Raw genomic sequence first — 21,020 nt, forward strand, 5'->3', positions numbered from 1 at the left:
TCTGTGGGAAGCTCGAGCGAAAGTGCGCCGGGGAACCGTCGCGGCGGGTCTTCCGAACGCCGGAAGCGACGCTCAATTAGCGGAAGTCCGCCCCGCCGGGCGCTGACGGGGGGATGGCAAAACGACAATCGATTTGACGCAAGGAGGCGGCTTTTAAAGGGGAAGCCTTCTTTGCACGGACGAGAGAAGCTAAAACCCGAAGTTCCCCGAAGTTCGTGCTTTTTTTTTTCCCCCGTATCTTTAATGTAGCTATCCTAACCAAATCAACCGTCCACAATGTTTTTAAAGTATTTATAATGTAGCTAACCCAACCTAATTGACCATTAGTATCCTTTTATCAACACCGCCATATTTATTTACAATGAACCAAAAAAAAACCGAAGATGCACGATCGCTCGTTTGGCTCTCTCGTCTGTGAAAAGGTTTCCCCCTTTTAAAGAGGAACTCTATAATCAGCGCAGCGACACCGCCGATGTGGCTCTTGCCAACTTTAATATACGTACATTTTGAGGAGTTACAAGTTCGTGGTTCCCATCTCATCATTGGCTACGATTTTTTTTCTCCCGAATGGTGTCTGTGGTTTCCCTATTTATAATAAAAAAATTTATCATCAAAAATTGTTAACTAATATCTTCCTACCAGCAGCTCCGGTCGAGATAATTTCAAGACTAAGCTTATATTGTAACATTTTCAGAAGAAAGTAGTTGTGATAATTTTCATATATTTTTATGTTAAGGCAATAAATTTAAAAAAGAAAGTTCAGTTTTCAGTATATTTTAAGATTAATCCACTACATAAACATTCATCGTTGTAAATTCCCAAATGGTAATGTAAGCATGCATATCTAAATTTTATATTAGGGTATCAATTACTTATTTCTCATTTTTTATTTAGTTTATATTTTAAACTTAAAACATCACCCTTGCCTCCACTCCATTAAAAAGCGAATTTTATAATTGGTAAAACACTCACGTTTTTCTTTCTAATGTAGATTATGTCTACTTCCAAATTTCGAATTTCATTATATTTGGCTATAGTCAAATATTCGGAGATATGAATTTCGTTTTTCTATCCTAATCTACTCCTTTTCCACACTTGAAAGAAAGGAATTTCGCTAAATCGAAGAAAAAAATTGTTGTTGGTATTTTTTTTTAAATCGTAATAAATACTTTATTAACTTAAGTGCAATGCTTTTTGACTGCGTTAATGGTGAAATTTAAATGTTTTAATAAACGCAATAATTTACTCTCTACGCATGTTGTTTATGCTCAGTTTCTTCCTGCTTTATTAGTTTCGTAAATAATAGTTTTTGTTCGTAAAACAAACTTATCAATTTTAAATTATAAATTTCGTAACCTGGTTTAAAAGAGTTAGTAGTTTTTTGTTGTTTGTGCATCGTATTCAATATTTTGTATCCCTCTTTATTAGCTTTGTGTGTGTGTGATTTTATAGTAATACAAAACATACCCTCGTTTTAAACTTTTCTTGGTCCAATTTTGAGTAAGGGAAAAATATAGTGCGGTGCATAATAATATATGCATTTTATTCGCAATTATTTTCTATCCACCCGCTATAGTAAATTTAGAGATAATGAATTTTTATTGCTAAAATTTTACAGTACTAAGCAAATGAGTTTGTTGTATAATATTCAGTCCGATATCGTCCCTTCCGCTATATTAGCTTTGGAGACATGATATGCTATAGTAAATATTAACTTTCTTTTTTTTTACAACCCCTTAACGGCCAAACTTCTAGAAAAATAAGGGAATAGTCAGGATAATACATATTAGGGCAAAGTACTTGAATGAAATTATCAGACAAACGCTTACAGTATATAAATAACCCACGGGAGTACGTTACTATCATTGCAGCATTCTGCTGAAAGACTGTGAATATGTGAGAATCAAAGAAATCCATTTAACTAAGGCCTGTGTTTTCCTGACCCAGACTAAAGGAGAGTCTATTTGAACATTTCAGTCCAATAGATTTCCAAACCGAGAAAAATATACTGTGAGGGCTCGCAGAGGAATGTTGGCGATGGTGACGTATCTCCATGCTAGCTGCTGGACTTCCAAGAGGGGGCGTGGAAGACTACCATAATGGTAGTATTCCGCCTGGCCTCTCGAAAAAGGCGCGAACCCGGGTCCTACAAGTCACAAGGCAGGCGCTCTACCCCAGAACCAGAGTGGTAGAGCGGATACTTGCAGTCTTCTTAACACTGACATGATGTTATTCCACGAGTTTACTGTAGTTTCGTGTGTCATTAACACGTGCAGTAAGTGCAGTAACATCTAACCTCGGTAACGAACAAATTTATGTATTCTATGTTCGTTCAACATGAATTGTGTAGTTTCATAACAGTGAAATATAATTTGTATAACTAGTCTGTCAATTTTTTAGTTGATTTTCTGCAAACAAACTTACAGTCCCGTTATACAATAATTATATAGAACCATAGACTAGTAAAAAAATATGTAAAGAGCTTGCACTGTTGATGGTAAAGTTTATTAAAATAAATGTTAGATATTAAAAGAGTGTGTTTAGTTAAAATATGTATGTGCTTACAAGCATGAACTTATTGTATAACTTTTTATTTCTTTAGTTTTAAAGCCACAGAAAAGTTAACATTGTTATTTCACTTTTGGCTTTTATTTTTTACCGTGCGCAGATAATACTGGAAAGCTATTCAAACATTTTCAAATTCTTAAATTAAGTACTAAATCAATTATAGTGTGGGAGATGTCAAATTATAAGATACATTTCATACTGAAATCGCCGGAATTTTAGGTAATGACCTTAAATCGATCAGTTTCTGAAGACTAAGAATTTAGATGACACTAGTTTTGTGAGATATTCTTACTTATTGAGAAATATTCACATTATTTGAATACAACTATATTTTATTGGAACTTACAGTATTTCTGCACATCGCAGTGACATCGCTATTTAATTATTTGTAATTTTAATTGTAACAAAAATTGTAATTCGGTGTTTTTATTTTGGATGTGTAATATTTCTACGTTAATAGTATAAAACATGTATTATGTTTTAACTGTTGCAGTTAATGGTTGTGTATGTTTATTTTCGTCAAACAATATCCTAGAAAGAAATTTAACTTTTCTTATAATTTTTTTTTTAATTATTATGAGAACCTATCCTTGAGTTCAACAACTTAAGTATATGTAATACATCCATTATGAAATTAAATTGTCCATACATACTACACTTGATATTTTGAGATTATTACGAAATAATATATAACTTTATTTTAAATACTTTTTTGCAAACGACGGGTTTCAAATACCAAATAAATACTTGATTTTTTTTCTTTTTTTTAATGGTTCTTGCAGTTGGGGAGATTGATTATTTATATATTTATATATATAATTTATGTCATAAGGCAAGAAACATAAATATGCAAACATACAGAAAACAAGCGAAACTCAGGGAACGTCAAAACATTTAAAACATAGACAGAAAAATACGTACAAAGAATTGGTAAAAAAAAATTATTACAGCACAGACGAACACAGAGGGCGAACAACGATGAGTCATTAGCAACAAGAACAGTAAATAAAGACGAAAAATACTTTGGACAACTCACAATTGATTTTTCAGTACTTTTACAAAATATTCTATTGGAAAACGGTTGACAAGGAATAGTTTGTAATACTAAAAGAAAGATATTATAACTTTGTACACCTCATAGCTTTGGTTATTTTTGCACATCTAAAATACGGTTTATCGAGGTATAATTGAGTATTTCGTACAAAAATTGACTAATATTTTTATACTTAAAATAATGTGTACATTCGGCAATTTTTTTTTTTAAATCAGGGAAAAGATAATCGATCAAATATTCAACTTTTTTTTTCTTTCTTCTGTTTTACCGTGCTTATTTAATTAATCATGGTAGTTTTCCAGTATGGTAGTCTTCCGTCGCCCCTTCCATGATTAGAAAGTACAAGTCGCTTGTTGGCTACGGCACATGCCTAGAAAAAAAAACAATGCGGGAGCTCTATCCATGTAACAGCATGTTGGGCCAAGTGGAACTATCTCACGCCGAAGAATGTCATCTACAGAGTTCGGAAGGGATCTGAGGGCGATAGACGGGTCGTTACCACAACGCCGAAATACCATAACACCAAATGTCAAAATTGACCACAACGCCGACAGCTAGAAAACTGCTGTGTACCACAACGCCGAAATAACAACTGAATGAATTTGTGTGTGTTTCTTAAATGTACCTTAACGCCGAAATACCGCAATCAAACCTAACCTAACCTAACCTAACCTAACCTAGCCTAACCTAACCTAACCTAACCTAGTCTAACCTTTGTGGCAGTCCTGCAATTACATTTTTCGGCGTTAGTGTATTTCGGCGTTGTGGTATTTCGGCGTTGTGGTGCGTCCCCGAGATGAACCCACATGAAGCTTGTACTTCCAGAACGGAGGATACCACAAGGTTTTGAAGAAAACTCCACCATATCCGGACAGGTGAACCTTTTGGCACCAACCAAACCCTTAGCAAGGTCTGAAAGCGATTATATTGCCTGCATTGACCAATTGTGTCGGCTATCTAACGTATGTGCAACGGAAGAAAAAAAAAGTGGGATTTTGATCAAGCGAGAAAGTCATCTCCAAAAGTATAATGTTAGGGCTGCGTTTGATAGAATTATTAGCTGATAGGAACAAACATCGTTAGTTTTTTGGCCATAAATATTTTCTATCGTTTTATTTTCAATTTTGGCCTTCGTTGAAGCATAGTTTGTAATTTTGTGGAATGCCAGAAGTTGATAGAGACTGGTTGCTACAAAAAACTTAATCCCTGTGAAGTCACCGGCGTTCAGTATTGAATTCAATTTTGGGAGTGACTACAATTGTAATGAAACATGTGAAATACGCGTCGTAAATTTCCTTTGAAAAAAAAAACTGTTATAATCTTAGTAAAGGCGAATGTCCAATACTTAAAGATTAAAAATTGTTATGGCGTAAAAAAAATTATACTGTTGTGAATAATGCACGGTCTTTTCGCGTCTCGCGTAGCTCAAAAAGGTTCTACTGGATATGAGTCTTTTTTTCGTTTTTTCGTTTTATTTTTTCTTCTGTTGCTCGTAAACACGAACAGGGTGATCCTCGCGATGAACAGCTTCTGACAGATATTTAAAGTTATTATTATTTTAATATTTTATTTTTGTTCCAGCCAGCCGAGGCGCAGGCGGCCGTGACGGGCTATTTGTTTCCCGCGCGCCCGCCTTTGTTGGGGCAACGCGCGGTCGCTCGCCCGAATATTTCATGGCGCCGTCCCGCCGTCCCGCCGGCCGCGTCTGACGGATATGGATGACTCGTCGCGCGCCGCGGTATCAATCTCTCCGGCCGCGGGAAGAGCGAGGCCAGGGCGTGGGCGAGCACACACCAATAATATAATTAACATTACGTGGTTTCATCTTACCCTAGTCCGAGTCTGAGTCTGCATTTTACCCGAGTCCGAGTCTGTATTTTACCCGTGTCCGAGTCTGCATTTTGTACGAGTCTGTATTCGACCCGATTCCGAGTCTGCATTTTACCCGAGTCCGAGTCTGCATTTTACCCGAGTCCGAGTCTGTGTTTTACCCGAGTCAGAGTCTGTATTTTTTACGAGTCTGTATTTTACCCAAGTCCGAGTCTGCATTTTACCCGAGTCCGAGTCTGTGTTTTACCCGAGTCAGAGTCTGTATTTTTTACGAGTCTGTATTTTACCCAAGTCCGAGTCTGTATTTGACCCCAGTCCGAGTCTGTATTTTACCCAAGTCCGAGTTAAATTTCACCCAGGTGCATTTTACCCAAGATTACGTCTGAGTCTTAATTTTACCCAAGCCTGAGTCTGAATTTCACTCAATTCTTAATTTAATCCATGTCTGGATGGGATGTCACCCAAGTCTGAATTTCACCCAGATCCGAATTTCACCCAGGTTCGAATTTCACCTTCTTTTTTTTTTAATTTTACGATGTTTTTGTTTCTTCGCCATTTTAACCGTGTTGCGCTACGAAGCCACTGCGGTGCTGCGCCAGCCTTCCCAGTACAGCGCCTTCTCTCAAGGTATGTCGACTTCAACTATTTTGACCTGCGTTGGTGACGTCCCGTTGTACGGAATTTAACAACGTCATGCAAGAGTGGTGTAATTCACTGGGAAATTCCCTATTTTGTAGCTTCTGGCAGTTCTGGCCCTCTTGCTGCGAGATCTTTTTTGTGGTGGCGATGTGATTTTTCGTTTACTATTTTCGGAACATGATAAATTATTGGTGTTCTACAAGTTTGTGAGTGCGCACATAAAATACATCATTTTCATTAGTAATATGTTTTATTTTCTGCTTTTTGTGAGTATTTTTGGTTTCCAACTACGGTTTTGTTTGTGGCCTGGTTGAGTTTAGTTACACGTGCTCTCGCTTGGAGCTCTGAACGCAACTGCCGATATATATACACACACATTCACACACACGGGAAGCCGAAGATTCACAGACCTCCGATCAGTCCCGAACATATACGCAGTTCGCCGCTCGCTCGTGAAACTTTCCGTTAGAAGCAAAAAAAACTGCACATTTGATTTGGGTAAGATAACCCAGACGTTAATTTTAGCGAGAATTTTTTTAACATATAATACCTACCTTAACTTACCTTTTTACTTTTACAACAGCAAATGAAAAAAATAAAAATATGAAGGTGCTCGAACGCGAATTATTTTGGGCATCTGACTGGAGTCGGTGAATCTGAGGTTTCTCAACGTCTCGTGTCTGTTTAAGGCAGTTTGTTCATTTCCGAAGGAGAACAAACTCGTGGCCAGAATCATGAGTCTCGTCGACACCAAAGATCTCTGGAGACGGACAAGGGGACTGGATGACTGATCACGTTCCGTCGATAAAAAAATTCTGGATTTGACCTTTGTGGTGAAATGGTCACATCACTCCCCTCCCGTAGATTCGATTCGTTTTTTTTTTTATTATTTATTCCCGGTGGGATCGGACCCGAGTTGTTTTACCCAAATGTAAAACATGTCTGACGTTGACTTGGGCCAGTAAACACTTCCCCCCCCCCCCCCACTTACCAACGCCATTGCTTTCAGTCGCTGCTCCATCAGCATCATCATCATCATCATCATCATCTTCTTCAAAGCCGTCATCGTGTTTTTTTTTTTACTTCATCTTGATGATCGTCGTATTTTTCACCTTCGTCAAATTCTTCATAGTTATCAATCTTTCTCAACTTCATTATCTTCATCGTCGTAATCTTTGCCATTTTTCTCGTGAGCCCAAACCTTCACCGCGAGTGTGGGAGTTTTGTGAGCTCAGTGGCGATCCTGAACTTTGTGGGGGGCCTTGTCCGTGGTTGGGGGGGGGGGGGGGCAAATTATGGAATAACCCCTAGAGATAAAGGGGACGGGGGTTCGTGGACCCTCCCTAGGAAAATTTGGAAAAAAAAATCTGTAAAATAACATTTTTAAGCCATACTGAAACTTAAATTTCGATGCTTTCTTTTTCTAATTTATCTTCATGTTCGATATATTTTCTCCTGATGATTTACTCTTGGGTTAATTTTGTGAATTCTAACGAGCAACTTCCTACGAAATGACGTCAATTGACAAGAGAGCATGAATTTTGAAAGTTTTTTTTGTTTCAAATGTGAAATCGTCAAGACACAATTTAAATCGACAGGGATTGACCAGCACTTTAAATGCCCGGCTTGCATTCAGAGAAACCTCCTATCCCTGTTTACGTATCATCCGCTCATAAATCATCTCTAAGATAACTCAGTAGTTGTTATTGGTATGCTTTCAGAATGAATAATTAATCTAGAGACTAACATTGAAATACCTAGACGATCCAAAAAAAAAAAAATCTTCAATTGTAACTTATGTAAGTAAATTTCAACCATACACAGGTTGTGTACAAATATGAGGTGACTGAATTGCATAACTTTTCCAGGAAATTTTAATAAAATACTCTTGAAACTTTGTTCCCTACGTCACAGGGCAATCTCAAAAACAGTGTGTCTTTGAAAGAATGTCTCAGTTGTAAAATTTAATGGTATCAACTGTTAGCGTTGTAGAGTGTTGTTTAAGGTCACAATCAAAGAGTAACCCGAACAGTTTTAGATAAGCACATGCGCGAGTACTGCTTTGTTGTTTTCTCGCTTGCAGCTCGAAAGAATGGCTCTTTCTCCAATTAGGAGAGGGTTGAACCTGTAAACTTTATTTGGCAACCGGATGGAGCCCTCTCCCCATTGTAATCTCTTCGTACGAGAGCGATTGAACGTTCAAGTCCCTGACCGTTGGATCAGTCGTAATCGTTGGGACGACAAAGTTTATTTTCGCACGATTCCCCCCCCCCCCCCCCCCTCTTTTTTTGGGCTTTATAAACGATTCGCGTCTACGTTCCGCCGCTACCTAATGGGTTTGCCACAGTTGAGACAGACAGTTGGAAGAGGGCTATTTGCTTTCCATTACTCCGGACGTGTTAACCAAAGTGTGGTTATTAATTGGATTTTTAGTTGGATGCGTGCCGTATAAATAAAGGTGCATATATTAAAAATTTGTAAAAAAAAAAAAACTAGATTAGTTGACCTTCAGTTTGATGCATAATTTGTTTTAGTCTGAATTGGGGCGTTCTTTCGTTGACAACCTGTATATTGTTGCGAGGATGCTAGAGACGCCCCATGGCCGGACTGTCTCCCCGCTGACGGGAAGGCGGTCGTGCGGCCCGCGGGAGACCAGCTACGACTGTGTCGTCCTGTGATGTCCCGCAGGAGATCAGCTACGACTCGCCGCGCGGCGGGGTCAGCGTCATCACGGAGAAGGGCGACGTGACGACCAGCTACCTGCTGATCCAGCGCGCCACCGCCCGCGACTCGGGCAACTACACCTGCAACCCGTCCAACGCCAACCTGCGGACGGTGGTCGTCCACGTGCTGAACGGTGCGCGCCCCCGCCATCTTGGTCCCGACAGTTCCCGGCGCCATCTTGGTTCCCGACAGATCCCGGCGCCATCTTGGTCCCGACAGTTCCCGGCGCCATCTTGGTTCCCGACAGTTCCCGGCGCCATCTTGGTCCCGACAGTTCCCGGCGCCATCTTGGACCCGACAGTTCCCGGCGCCATCTTGTTCCCGACAGTTCCCGGCGCCATCTTGGGAGTTCCCGACAGATCCCGGCGCCATCTTGGTCCCGACAGTTCCCGGCGCCATCTTGGTCCCGACAGTTCCCGGCGCCATCTTGTTCCCGACAGTTCCCGGCGCCATCTTGGGAGTTCCCGACAGATCCCGGCACCATCTTGGTCCCGACAGTTCCCGGCGCCATCTTGGACCCGACAGTTCCCGGCGCCATCTTGTTCCCGACAGTTCCCGGCGCCATCTTGGACCCGACAGATCCCGGCGCCATCTTGGTCCCGACAGTTCCCGGCGCCATCTTGGTTCCCGACAGATCCCGGCGCCATCTTGGTCCCGACAGTTCCCGGCGCCATCTTGGTTCCCGACAGTTCCCGGCGCCATCTTGGTCCCGACAGTTCCCGGCGCCATCTTGGACCCGACAGTTCCCGGCGCCATCTTGTTCCCCACAGTTCCCGGCGCCATCTTGGGAGTTCCCGACAGTTCCCTCCCCACGTGCAACATCCCAGCTCTCTCCGTGTGCCGTCATTTCAGTAGGATTCTTCTCCGTGAACGGAGCGAGAGGAACGGGAATGTGTAAAAAAAAAACATGGTGCTGCCATCTGTGGCGGATGGCGCGAGCCAAAGTTCACAAAGTCAAATGTAAACTTATCGAAAATCAGGTCCAAAGCCGGCGTTTAGAATTTTTCTCAAAGTCTCTTTTTTTTCATTTTATCGTAGTTTAAAATTCTGTCTGCTGATCAAATGATTCGACGAAACTCAATGTAGCTGCTCCGGCAGCGAAATCTAGCGGTGGGTGCGGATACTACGTGTGATTCGCGTCCAGAAATGTTGTTAAAACACAATTTTCGTATGTTTATCAGGCTCGGCATTTTTTTTAAAGAATTCGATGTTAAATCTCATGTTCGAATTTCGTATTATAAGTGTATTCGCAACATGAGGAAATATGAATTTGATCGTTACCGGGGTTTGATGTTACACATCTCTGGCGAATACTGAAAGACTCGCTCTTTTTTTTTTCAAGGTCAAATCGTTTCTGGGCGGCCAGGGAAAAGTAATATTAGACAAGTTTTGACTTTCACTCGGTAATTGTTCTGTATAACGTATCCGTGGTTATCCATTGATCTCGATGGCATGATCGTGTAGGCTATATATTGATCCTTTGGTACCTACATGTTGGTTGCTTTTCTGAATATCACAAAACAAACAAATATTCAGATATTGTGAATTTTTTCTTTCGAATTCAACTAACGATAATAATGCATTGTTATAATACAAGTTTTGGGTTATGTCCAGGATCTTTCAGCTTACTAAATTTAAAAAAAAATGCAATATTCGTGTACATTAGGATCATGCCATCACAATCAAGGGATAAACTTTATTACGTGCTATGGAAATTTTACCTTCTACTCTTTTTCCCTATAAGAATTTGTTTTAATCATTGCCTTTTCTATATAAACTTAATGTCATGTCATAAAAATAGTTTAGTGCTGACTTTTTGCTATTAAAACCACGGGAGCAGGTTCTTAGCAGACCGCTGACTTCATTCCTTTTGGGCGATTTTGTGGCCCATGTTCTTCTTTTCCCTGGTAGCCTAGAATTGGTTGTCGTGTACTATTGCAAATAATCCTTCGTCGAGGAAGAGATCACATGTTTAGATTCCCCTTTGTCCGGGTTTCTCAACCCTCTCCCCCTTAAACCAACAATCTCTCCCCTCCACCTCCTCCAATATAGATATTTGCCTAGAACATTGAATTTGATAGTATCCACAAAGGTGGTCCGGGAAAATAAGTTTATCAAACTCCTTTTTTTAAAAAAAAAAATTCAAATATGACACTAAAATAGTAAAGGAAATATCGCTCATTCGTGGCAATTAATGTCGATTGATAAACTTTTTTTTTTTAGATTTTGTGTTTTTTATTCTTATCCCCCCCACCCCCACAAATGTTTGAAATCCACCCCTCCTTAACCACATATTTCTCAGTGGCGTAATTTACGTCAAACATCCTCTCTGTGGTCGGGGCGGCCCTGCCAGCATGAATAAAATCCATGAACACTGTATCGGTGTAACTAGTGAGTTCCTCCCGTTTTACGGTACAAACCGAAAAATTACCATCTTGGTTCCAACTATTTAGGCCATAGCTAAGTTGTTTCAATTGTTTTATCTTCAAAAATTTGACTTCGTTAAAGCATAGTAGACTATATAATTCGGTGGAATGCCTTAAGTTAGTGGTGACTGGTTACTATGAATAATTCCCCCTTGTGGAATCATTTGCGTTTAATACTGTTCATTTTAGGAGATAACTGCAACTCTAATAATACTCTCAAAAGGCGCTATTTTATGGTTTCCCAACATCTCTATGTGATTTGATAGGCAACTATTCAATACTAAACGATGAAAAATTATGTCGTAAAAGTTGTTTTGGTTCATATCTCTCCCCTTCTATCATATGTGCATACAGGGCCGCAACTAGAGTCTCTGGCACCCGGGCATGAATGGATTCATGCGTCCCCCCCCCCTCCCCTCTCTTTTTTCACATACCACACCACGGAAAAATGGTGCTATTTAAGCGTTAAGCGTTTTCCTTACTTACATGTAGCAGTGTCTGTGCTACTGTACCTTCCATGCGTTAACCCACTATGTCCATAAAGTAGTCCGTATGATCACTAGACTTGTTCATTAAATATGTTGAGACGTTATATTATTATCAGATTAGACATTCCTGGCATGCAAGTTAAAAAACTTTTTACCAGTTACCAGTTGTAGTAGGAATTACAATGCAAGCTATTTCGGCGCCCCCACAGCTTTGCGCCCGGGGCGTATGCCCCGCTTGCCCCCCCCCCCCCCCCCAAGTTAGTTGCGGCCCTGTGTGCATAATCGTGCAAATATGCATAACCATACCAAACAAACCAACTATCCTTCGATAGAGGTTTACTTGAACGTTTTTGGGCTACGTGGAACTGCTAGAAATGCCATATTTCTTTAAACTCTTAAATATCTCTCACTTTTTTGATCTGCCACTTGTCCAGTTCGTCCTTGGTTGCTCATTGGCAATGTTGCTGACCATTTAGGACATTTCTGTGGCACATGCGGCTAGGGTTCGCCTCTGCTTGCTTGGGCATTGTTTCATAAGGTTTAGGAATAGTAAGGAGATGTGCATGCTGTGAAGTCACTTTTTATCTCACCATCGCCGTATTGCAACACCCAAAACGCTTCTTTAAATTATTCGTGCAAGGAGGTAATAACGATTTAATACAATTCTTTGGACATACGACATTCCAGTTTCGCTCTGTTTGTCATGTAAAAAAAAAAAAAAATCAAGAATGATAAAGAAACATTGTGTTTGTGCCTCATGAGGGGAACGGATCCCAGTTTCGAAAACGTTGCAACTGTTTTCTCATAGGAGGCCTGCTGTGTTCATCGGTGCTGTCGTTGTTGTGTTGTCCGAAAACCTGTTGTTTTTCTTCATTGTGTTTGTTTACATAGGCGTGCGCACGGTAGGTGCCACAGGTGCCTTGGCACCACCATTAGGGTTAACGTTATTTTGTTTTTTACACGCAGAAATAATACATTCTTACAAAAATCCGTATTATTTCCAAAACAATATGTTTTACAATCGTGCCGAGTTACAGTTATGTGCTCATAACACTATCAGTATATCAATTATCAATCCTACCAACTATACACACGGAAACAAGCCAGTTGCAATTACTTGTGTTGTACACGCGGGCCGCGGCTACGAAACTTCTGAAATGTAAATACTTCTCATAGTTCTCCTCGAATTACATAGAATGCGCGCTCGGTGTCCACTGTTCACTCCACTCGGCAGGCGCACGGAATAATAGCCACCGTCCGCCAGGGTTTATTTAAAAAAAGAGAGAGAGTTTAGTTAGTTAGGATAGGCTTACTCGATGACTTATATGCAGTCACCGAAAAAAACATTTTTGTTGTATTCCAAAAGTTAAAACTTTTACCCACTCTTATTTTTGTATTTTTTATTTTAATATTTTACATATTTTAGGCATGTTACAAAAACTCCCTTCATTTGTTGATTTTAAAACTTAACATTTGATTATGTTTCTTCTAGCATTTATTTGGCGTCTTTAGAAAACATATAAGTACGGTTTTTCAAAGCCACCAGCATGTTTTCCGTGCAAACAATTTGTGCAATTTACTTTATGGCTCAACAAAGCTTAAAACTGTAAATAGTTTAGTAGTTTTCCTGGTGATTATAACGTTCAAAGCCATAATTTGTCATAAAAAATGTTAAAATTTTTACATCTGTGTATTTAATGTTTTTGTTCGGAAACACCTTAAATAGCACCATTTTGCGCTTTAAAATCCAAATTTTTCCGGGGGAGGATCCCCGGACCTGCTTTAGGCTCGAGGTCCGTGGATGACAGGGCTGTTGTGTAATCTGGCACCACCAATACTGAAGTCCTGCGCACGCCTATGGTTTGTATGTTTTCTGTCTTGTCTAGGTTTGTTGTCTGACTTGTTAAAACTGTTCCGTCGTCCGTTATTTTATTGTTTCCATGACTGATTCCTTCCAAGGAATTATTGTGCGGTCTGATTACGGTGTTCGTCTGTACGGTCTTCGTTGTTTTGTCGTTGTGTCCATCTGTTTGTTGCGTTTTCCAGGGTTTTTTTAAAAAACCTTTTTACCATTTCAACTGCAATGGTTTATGTCCGAAATAATTGTACTAAATCAACACCCAAAACGTCGTGGGAATGACGGTTGATCACACCTGATGATGGTTAAAAAAGTATGAGTTATAATTGCCTTCGTTAGAGTCGATTTTGTAAAGAAGTTTCTTTCAAAACTTTTCGCCGCAATGCGAGCACCACGCTTGAGCCAATGTGGCGCGGCTTCTAGGAAGTTTACGTGTGTACGTGTGTACGTGTATAAGTGTGAACGTGTGTACATGTGTACGTGAGTATGTGGCGCGACTTCTCGGCAGTGTACGTGTTTACGTGTGCACGCGTGTACGTGTGCACTTGTGATCGTGTGTACGTGAGTATGTGGCGCGGCTTCTAGGCAGTGCACGTGTGCACGTGTGTACGTGAGTACGTGAGTACGTGAGCAAATGTGTATGTGGCGCGGCTTCTCGGCAGTGTACGTATGAACGTGTGAACGTGTATAAGTGTGTACGTGAGTACGTGAGTACGTGTGTATGTGACGCGGCTTCTCGGCAGTGTACGTATGAACGTGTGAATGTGAATAAGTGTGTGCGTGAGTACATGAGCACGTGTGTATGTGGCGCTGCTTCTCGACAGTGTACGTGTGAACGAGTGAACGTGTATAAGTGTGTACGTGAGTACGTGAGTACGTGTGTATGTGGCGCTGCTTCTCGACAGTGTACGTGTGAACGTGTGAACGTGTATAAGTGTGTACGTGAGTACGTGAGTACGTGTGTATGTGACGCGGCTTCTCGGCAGTGTACGTATGAACGTGTGAATGTGAATAAGTGTGTACGTGAGTACGTGAGCACGTGGTATGTGGCGCTGCTTCTCGACAGTGTACGTGTGAACGTGTATAAGTGTGTACGTGAGTACGTGAGCACGTGTGTATGTGGCGCTGCTTCTCGACAGTGTACGTGTGAACGTGTGAACGTGTATAAGTGTGTACGTGAGTACGTGTGTATGTGACGCGGCTTCTCGGCAGTGTACGTATGAACGTGTGAATGTGAATAAGTGTGTACGTGAGTACATGAGCACGTGTGTATGTGGCGCTGCTTCTCGACAGTGTACGTGTGAACGTGTGAACGTGTATAAGTGTGTACGTGAGTACGTGAGTACGTGTGTATGTGGCGCTGCTTCTCGACAGTGTACGTGTGAACGTGTGAATGTGTATAAGTGAGTACGTGAGTACGTGTGTATGTGACGCGGCTTCTCGGCAGTGTACGTATGAACGTGTGAATGTGAATAAGTGTGTACGTGAGTACGTGAGCACGTGGTATGTGGCGCTGCTTCTCGACAGTGTACGTGTGAACGTGTGAACGTGTATAAGTGTGTACGTGAGCACGTGTGTATGTGGCGCTGCTTCTCGACAGTGTACGTGTGAACGTGTGAACGTGTATAAGTGTGTACGTGAGTACGTGAGTACGTGTGTATGTGACGCGGCTTCTCGGCAGTGTACGTATGAACGTGTGAATGTGAATAAGTGTGTACGTGAGTACATGAGCACGTGTGTATGTGGCGCTGCTTCTCGACAGTGTACGTGTGAACGTGTGAACGTGTATAAGTGTGTACGTGAGTACGTGAGTACGTGTGTATGTGGCGCTGCTTCTCGACAGTGTACGTGTGAACGTGTGAACGTGTATAAGTGTGTACGTGAGTACGTGAGTACGTGTGTATGTGACGCGGCTTCTCGGCAGTGTACGTATGAACGTGTGAATGTGAATAAGTGTGTACGTGAGTACGTGAGCACGTGGTATGTGGCGCTGCTTCTCGACAGTGTACGTGTGAACGTGTGAACGTGTATAAGTGTGTACGTGAGTACGTGAGCACGTGTGTATGTGGCGCTGCTTCTCGACAGTGTACGTGTGAACGTGTGAACGTGTATAAGTGTGTACGTGAGTACGTGAGTACGTGTGTATGTGACGCGGCTTCTCGGCAGTGTACGTATGAACGTGTGAATGTGAATAAGTGTGTACGTGAGTACGTGAGTACGTGTGTATGTGACGCGGCTTCTCGGCAGTGTACGTATGAACGTGTGAATGTGAATAAGTGTGTACGTGAGTACGTGTGTATGTGACGCGGCTTCTCGGCAGTGTACGTATGAACGTGTGAATGTGTATAAGTGTGTACGTGAGTACGTGAGTACGTGTGTATGTGACGCGGCTTCTCGGCAGTGTACGTATGAACGTGTGAAAGTGAATAAGTGTGTACGTGAAAACATGAGCACGTGTGTATGTGGCGCGGCTTCTCGGCAGTGTACGTATGAACGTGTGAATGTGAATAAGTGTGTACGTGAGTACATGAGCACGTGTGTATGTGGCGCGGCTTCTCGGCAGTATAAGTGTGTACGTGTGTACGTGAGTACGTGAGTACGTGTGTATGTGACGCGGCTTCTCGGCAGTGTACGTATGAACGTGTGAATGTGAATAAGTGTGTACGTGAGTACATGAGCACGTGTGTATGTGGCGCGGCTTCTCGGCAGTGTACGTATGAACGTGTGAATGTGAATAAGTGTGTACGTGAGTACGTGTGTATGTGACGCGGCTTCTCGGCAGTGTACGTATGAACGTGTGAATGTGTATAAGTGTGTACGTGAGTACGTGAGTACGTGTGTATGTGACGCGGCTTCTCGGCAGTGTACGTATGAACGTGTGAACGTGAATAAGTGTGTACGTGAAAACATGAGCACGTGTGTATGTGGCGCGGCTTCTCGGCAGTGTACGTATGAACGTGTGAATGTGAATAAGTGTGTACGTGAGTACATGAGCACGTGTGTATGTGGCGCGGCTTCTCGGCAGTATAAGTGTGTACGTGTGTACGTGAGTACGTGAGTACGTGTGTATGTGACGCGGCTTCTCGGCAGTGTACGTATGAACGTGTGAATGTGTATAAGTGTGTACGTGAGTACGTGTGTATGTGACGCGGCTTCTCGGCAGTGTACGTATGAACGTGTGAATGTGAATAAGTGTGTACGTGAGTACATGAGCACGTGTGTATGTGGCGCTGCTTCTCGACAGTGTACGTGTGAACGTGTGAACGTGTATAAGTGTGTACGTGAGTACGTGAGTACGTGAGTACGTGTGTATGTGACGCGGCTTCTCGGCAGTGTACGTATGAACGTGTGAATGTGTATAAGTGTGTACGTGAGTACGTGAGTACGTGTATATGTGACGCGGCTTCTCGGCAGTGCACGTGTGTATGTGGAGCGGCTTCTCGGCAGTGCACGTGTGCTGTCCGCAGGCGAGCACCCGGCGGCCATGCAGCACGGCGGCCAGCTCAGGCTGCAGCACCCGGTGGGCGTGTTCCTGCTCGGCCTGGCGGTCGCGCTCATCGGGTCCTGATACCAGCCGGCCGGAGCCTGGCGCCCTCCGCCCCCTCCCGGGGTTGGCCTCGGCGAACCGCGAGCGGCCAGAAGCGCGCGCGCCCGGTCCACAGTGGGGTCTCGGAACCGTGCGGGAGCAGACGTGCGCTTTCTCGTGTCGAGTTCCAGTTGTTGAGGGGGAAGGTGTGAAAGAGCATATCATGTCGGGGGTGCGTTTCGTGAGTGCTGCAGTGCTGGGAAGTTAAAAAAAAAAAATAAACTTGTACATTTTTATGTAAATATTAGGTAAATTATTTAGAAAATAAAACTACTTGTGTGTACATCTGTGTTCCTGTTATTTTGTGTTTTGTAAGTGCAAATTAATCAAATTATTCCGTTCTCTTTTTTTTTTTTGCATTATTATGTATACTCCAATATTATGAACATAAAATACGTTCACAAAAAGCAATAAAGGAAAAATACTAAGTATGAGCAAGATTTAATTTTTTTTTTTTTTTTCTAAATTGTGGGAAGTGCCATAACAAAGTATTCTGTGAGTCTCTTCCATTCAGTTCCGGACTATCGCAAAGTTTAAAAAACATGTTTTAAAATTCGTTTATAACAAACTTATTGAAATTTTACAGGAGAAATAATAAATGTAAAGTTTTCAAAATATTTTTGTTCTGTTACGTTATTAAACAAGACAGCGTTTATTCAAAAAGATATATTATGTTTTCCTCTCGATGATAGACAACCCATATTACTTCAGTTGACAATAATTACGTATTATCCCATGTGATCTAATGTGCTGGTTCAAGTTATTTTAACTTTAGTTCATATATATTTATTTGATTCACAAATGGACCATGGCCTTATACATGCACACTTACTGGTAACACTAACATGATGTTAATTTAGGGTGAAAGGTAACGTTATGAAAAAGCTGCTTGTTAGTCATTATGTAGAGTTTTTTTTACAAATCACGTAACAGTAGTATATTAAATTATTTACTGGCGCAGGGTTCAGGCTGAGGAGCTAGGAGCCGACCATAATCTTGAATTCGGACGTCACGGCAGCCATCTTGGTTGATGACGTCACCATTGCACTCTTCGTTATGGTTGCCATCTTGAGTTATGGTGTCATGGTGGCCATGTTGGATGACCACCTTCACCCTTGACCTTGGACTTTGGCCTTAACCTTGACATTTGACCTTAGTTGCTATCTTGAATTTTGCCATTTAGGAATCAAGTGCCTAAATCCCCGTATGTCGTAATTTTTGTTATGGTCGGCATCTTGGATTGTGACATCAAAGCGGCCAATTTTTGGTGTCAAAGTTCCTTCAAATTCCTCAAAATACTCGAAATTCCTAGACATTTTCCTATGTTGAGGGGAAATTTACAGTTTTGAGGGAAATTTCCCCATTTTATTCCCCGAAAATGCCAGAGGCTTGAAATGTTCCCAAAGGGTTAAATTCCCCATTTATAAGCCTCTAGAGTAGAGCCTAGACCTTGACCTCAACCGCCATCGTTGCAATTTTTGTTACGGCCTCCATCTTGAATTTGGGAAAGATTTTAAAATTTATAAAAATTAAATAATAAAATTTATAAAATAATAATTAAGAAATTTTGTAATTTTTAAGCTAGAAACTCGGGGAAATTTTAAAATTCATAAAAAAAATTATTTAATTAATTTTTGCTAATAAAATTTATAAAAAGGTAATGAATTCGAACCTGGTGAGGTAATTCGATTAATAATGTTGATGGATCCTTCGTCCATGGAAGCCACCAGCAGCTGACCCCCACCACTAATGCCAAGGCAGGTATTAGATCAGCCATATGACGTAATGTCCGACATCTTGTTTTCGTCTGCTTGAGGCCGCCACCTTGGATACGATACATTGTTTTCATCGGCTAGAGGGCGTTGCCGCCATATAAGGTTAATTGTTATCTGCTAGAGTGTAGTTAATTATTTATTGCCAGTACTCCCGCCATCATGTCGACCGTATTGGCCGCCATCTTTAAAAATACGTTATAATTTAGCTAGAAATTTGGGGAAATTTTCCCAAAAAAATCATTTATATAATAACTTGTTCAAATAATTTTTGATTCGATTGCATACGGTGCTTGGTTCAATCCTTGCTCGATCCAATAATGTTTGTTCTAAGTAAAAACCACTTATTTAATAAAAATTTTGTGAAAAATACTAAAAAAAAGAGCTATAAATTCCTCATCTACCAGCCTCCAGTAAGCTAACGATGACATACTGGCCGCCATCTTGGAAATACGTAATTATTAACATAGAAATTGGAAAAAAAATTACAAAAATCAGCAATAATTGACTGAATCGTTACCGAGGTTAGGTGTTACACATCTCTGGCGAGTGCTGGGTGGGGACGCACCACAACGCGGAAATGCCACAACGCCGAAATGCCAAATTGACCACAACGCCGACAGCTATAAAACTGCTGTGTACCACAACGCCGAAGTACCTACCACAACGCCGAAATACACTAACGCCGAAAAATGTAATTGCAGGACTGCCACAAAGGTTAGGTTAGGTTAGACTAGGTTAGGTTAGGCTAGGTTAAGTTAGGTTAGGTAAGGTTAGGTAAAGTTAGGTTAGGTAAGGTTAGGTTTGATTGTGGTATTTCGGCGTTAAGGTACATTTAAGAAACACACACAAATTCATTCAGTTGTTATTTCGGCGTTGTGGTACACAGCAGTTTTCTAGCTGTCGGCGTTGTGGTCAATTTTGACATTCGGCGTTATGGTATTTCGGCGTTGTGGAAACGACCCGTGCTGGGTTCGGCGCGTTTGACTCGCCAGCTACTCGACACCCTCCAAGCGAGAGGGGACCACGCTGCATTGGTGCCAACTTGCCGCCTTCCTTCCACTGGCAACAGCTTCGACAGTCTCGCTGGATTGGCCCGCTCCCCGTCGTATCGGTACCACCCCCTCCCCCCCCCCCCTTTTCGCCTTTTTATCCCTTCGCCGACGTGTTACCTCATTTTCATGCCACAATTTTTGACATGAATTTCCGACTGGAATATGAATGTCTTTAATCTCTGTTTGGGTGCCACTTCGGCCGAGGATTCCACACCACCTAAAACTCGTAAACTATGAAAGCTACAGAGTTGAAGGAAATATATGTTAGTAGAGCAGACTTTACTCGTTGTTACGTATGACTCACCCGGTTAACGTTTGCAGTGATGACGTAATGAGCGGTGGTGGGGGGGCGTCGAACTGAAGTCAGCGAGAGTTGTGACTCCGAAAGTAATGGACCGATTTCCGTGATTTAAACTTTAATTTGCTCGTGAGTGAGCATCATTAAGTGGTGCTAGTTGAGTGGAATGATTGTAAAGTTATTGATTTGGGTTTCGAAACCATTAATCGCAAAATGCCTAAGCGAAAACAGGTTATGTCGGAGAAAATAAAACAAGCGATATCGCCAGAGCAGAAGAAATTAAAAATGCAGATGATTGTCGTAGTGGGGCAAAACGAGCCCCCGAACGAGGCGCTAAATCTGCGCTCGAGCGAGCCCCTAGCCTTCAACCTCGCGAGAAGCGACGGGGAATGCAGACAGTTGCTTGGTAATGGACTTGGATGTGCTCTCTGAAGATTCTGGTGTTGGTGTGGTGTCAGTGGAGCCAGCGGTTGTGAACGATTGGCCGAGTCTGTCGCGGTTTGGTGTTGCGATTTTTCTGGCGTGGCAGCCCTGGTCGTCAAGTAAGACGTTCATCGGATTCACGTCAAGAAATAAAGCAACATCAATTTTGTTTTATTTATTTCATACATAACATTCCCGATCAGCGCAATGGAAATTCATGAAACAAACTCCTGGCGGCTGTAGTCCCAAATACAGCTTACCCAGATTTTTTTTCTGGACTAATTCGTTCAAATGATTCG

The 21,020-nt window shown here is 41.7% G+C and overlaps 1 protein-coding gene across 1 annotated transcript in view; it reads left to right on the forward strand.

The window, feature by feature from the left end:
- LOC134539836 (zwei Ig domain protein zig-8-like) overlaps positions 1-17,448 on the forward strand; it is a 437,284-nt gene extending 419,836 nt beyond the window's left edge. The window contains exons 6-7 of the mRNA XM_063382136.1: positions 8,780-8,948; positions 17,055-17,448. Coding sequence (XP_063238206.1) covers positions 8,780-8,948; positions 17,055-17,155 — 270 coding nt within the window. The 3' untranslated portion in view covers positions 17,156-17,448. The remainder of the gene's footprint in view (positions 1-8,779; positions 8,949-17,054) is intronic.
- The last annotated feature ends 3,572 nt before the right edge of the window (positions 17,449-21,020 follow it).

The sequence above is a fragment of the Bacillus rossius genome, chromosome 16, assembly GCF_032445375.1.
Source record: "Bacillus rossius redtenbacheri isolate Brsri chromosome 16, Brsri_v3, whole genome shotgun sequence".
NCBI classification, from domain to species: domain Eukaryota; kingdom Metazoa; phylum Arthropoda; class Insecta; order Phasmatodea; family Bacillidae; genus Bacillus; species Bacillus rossius.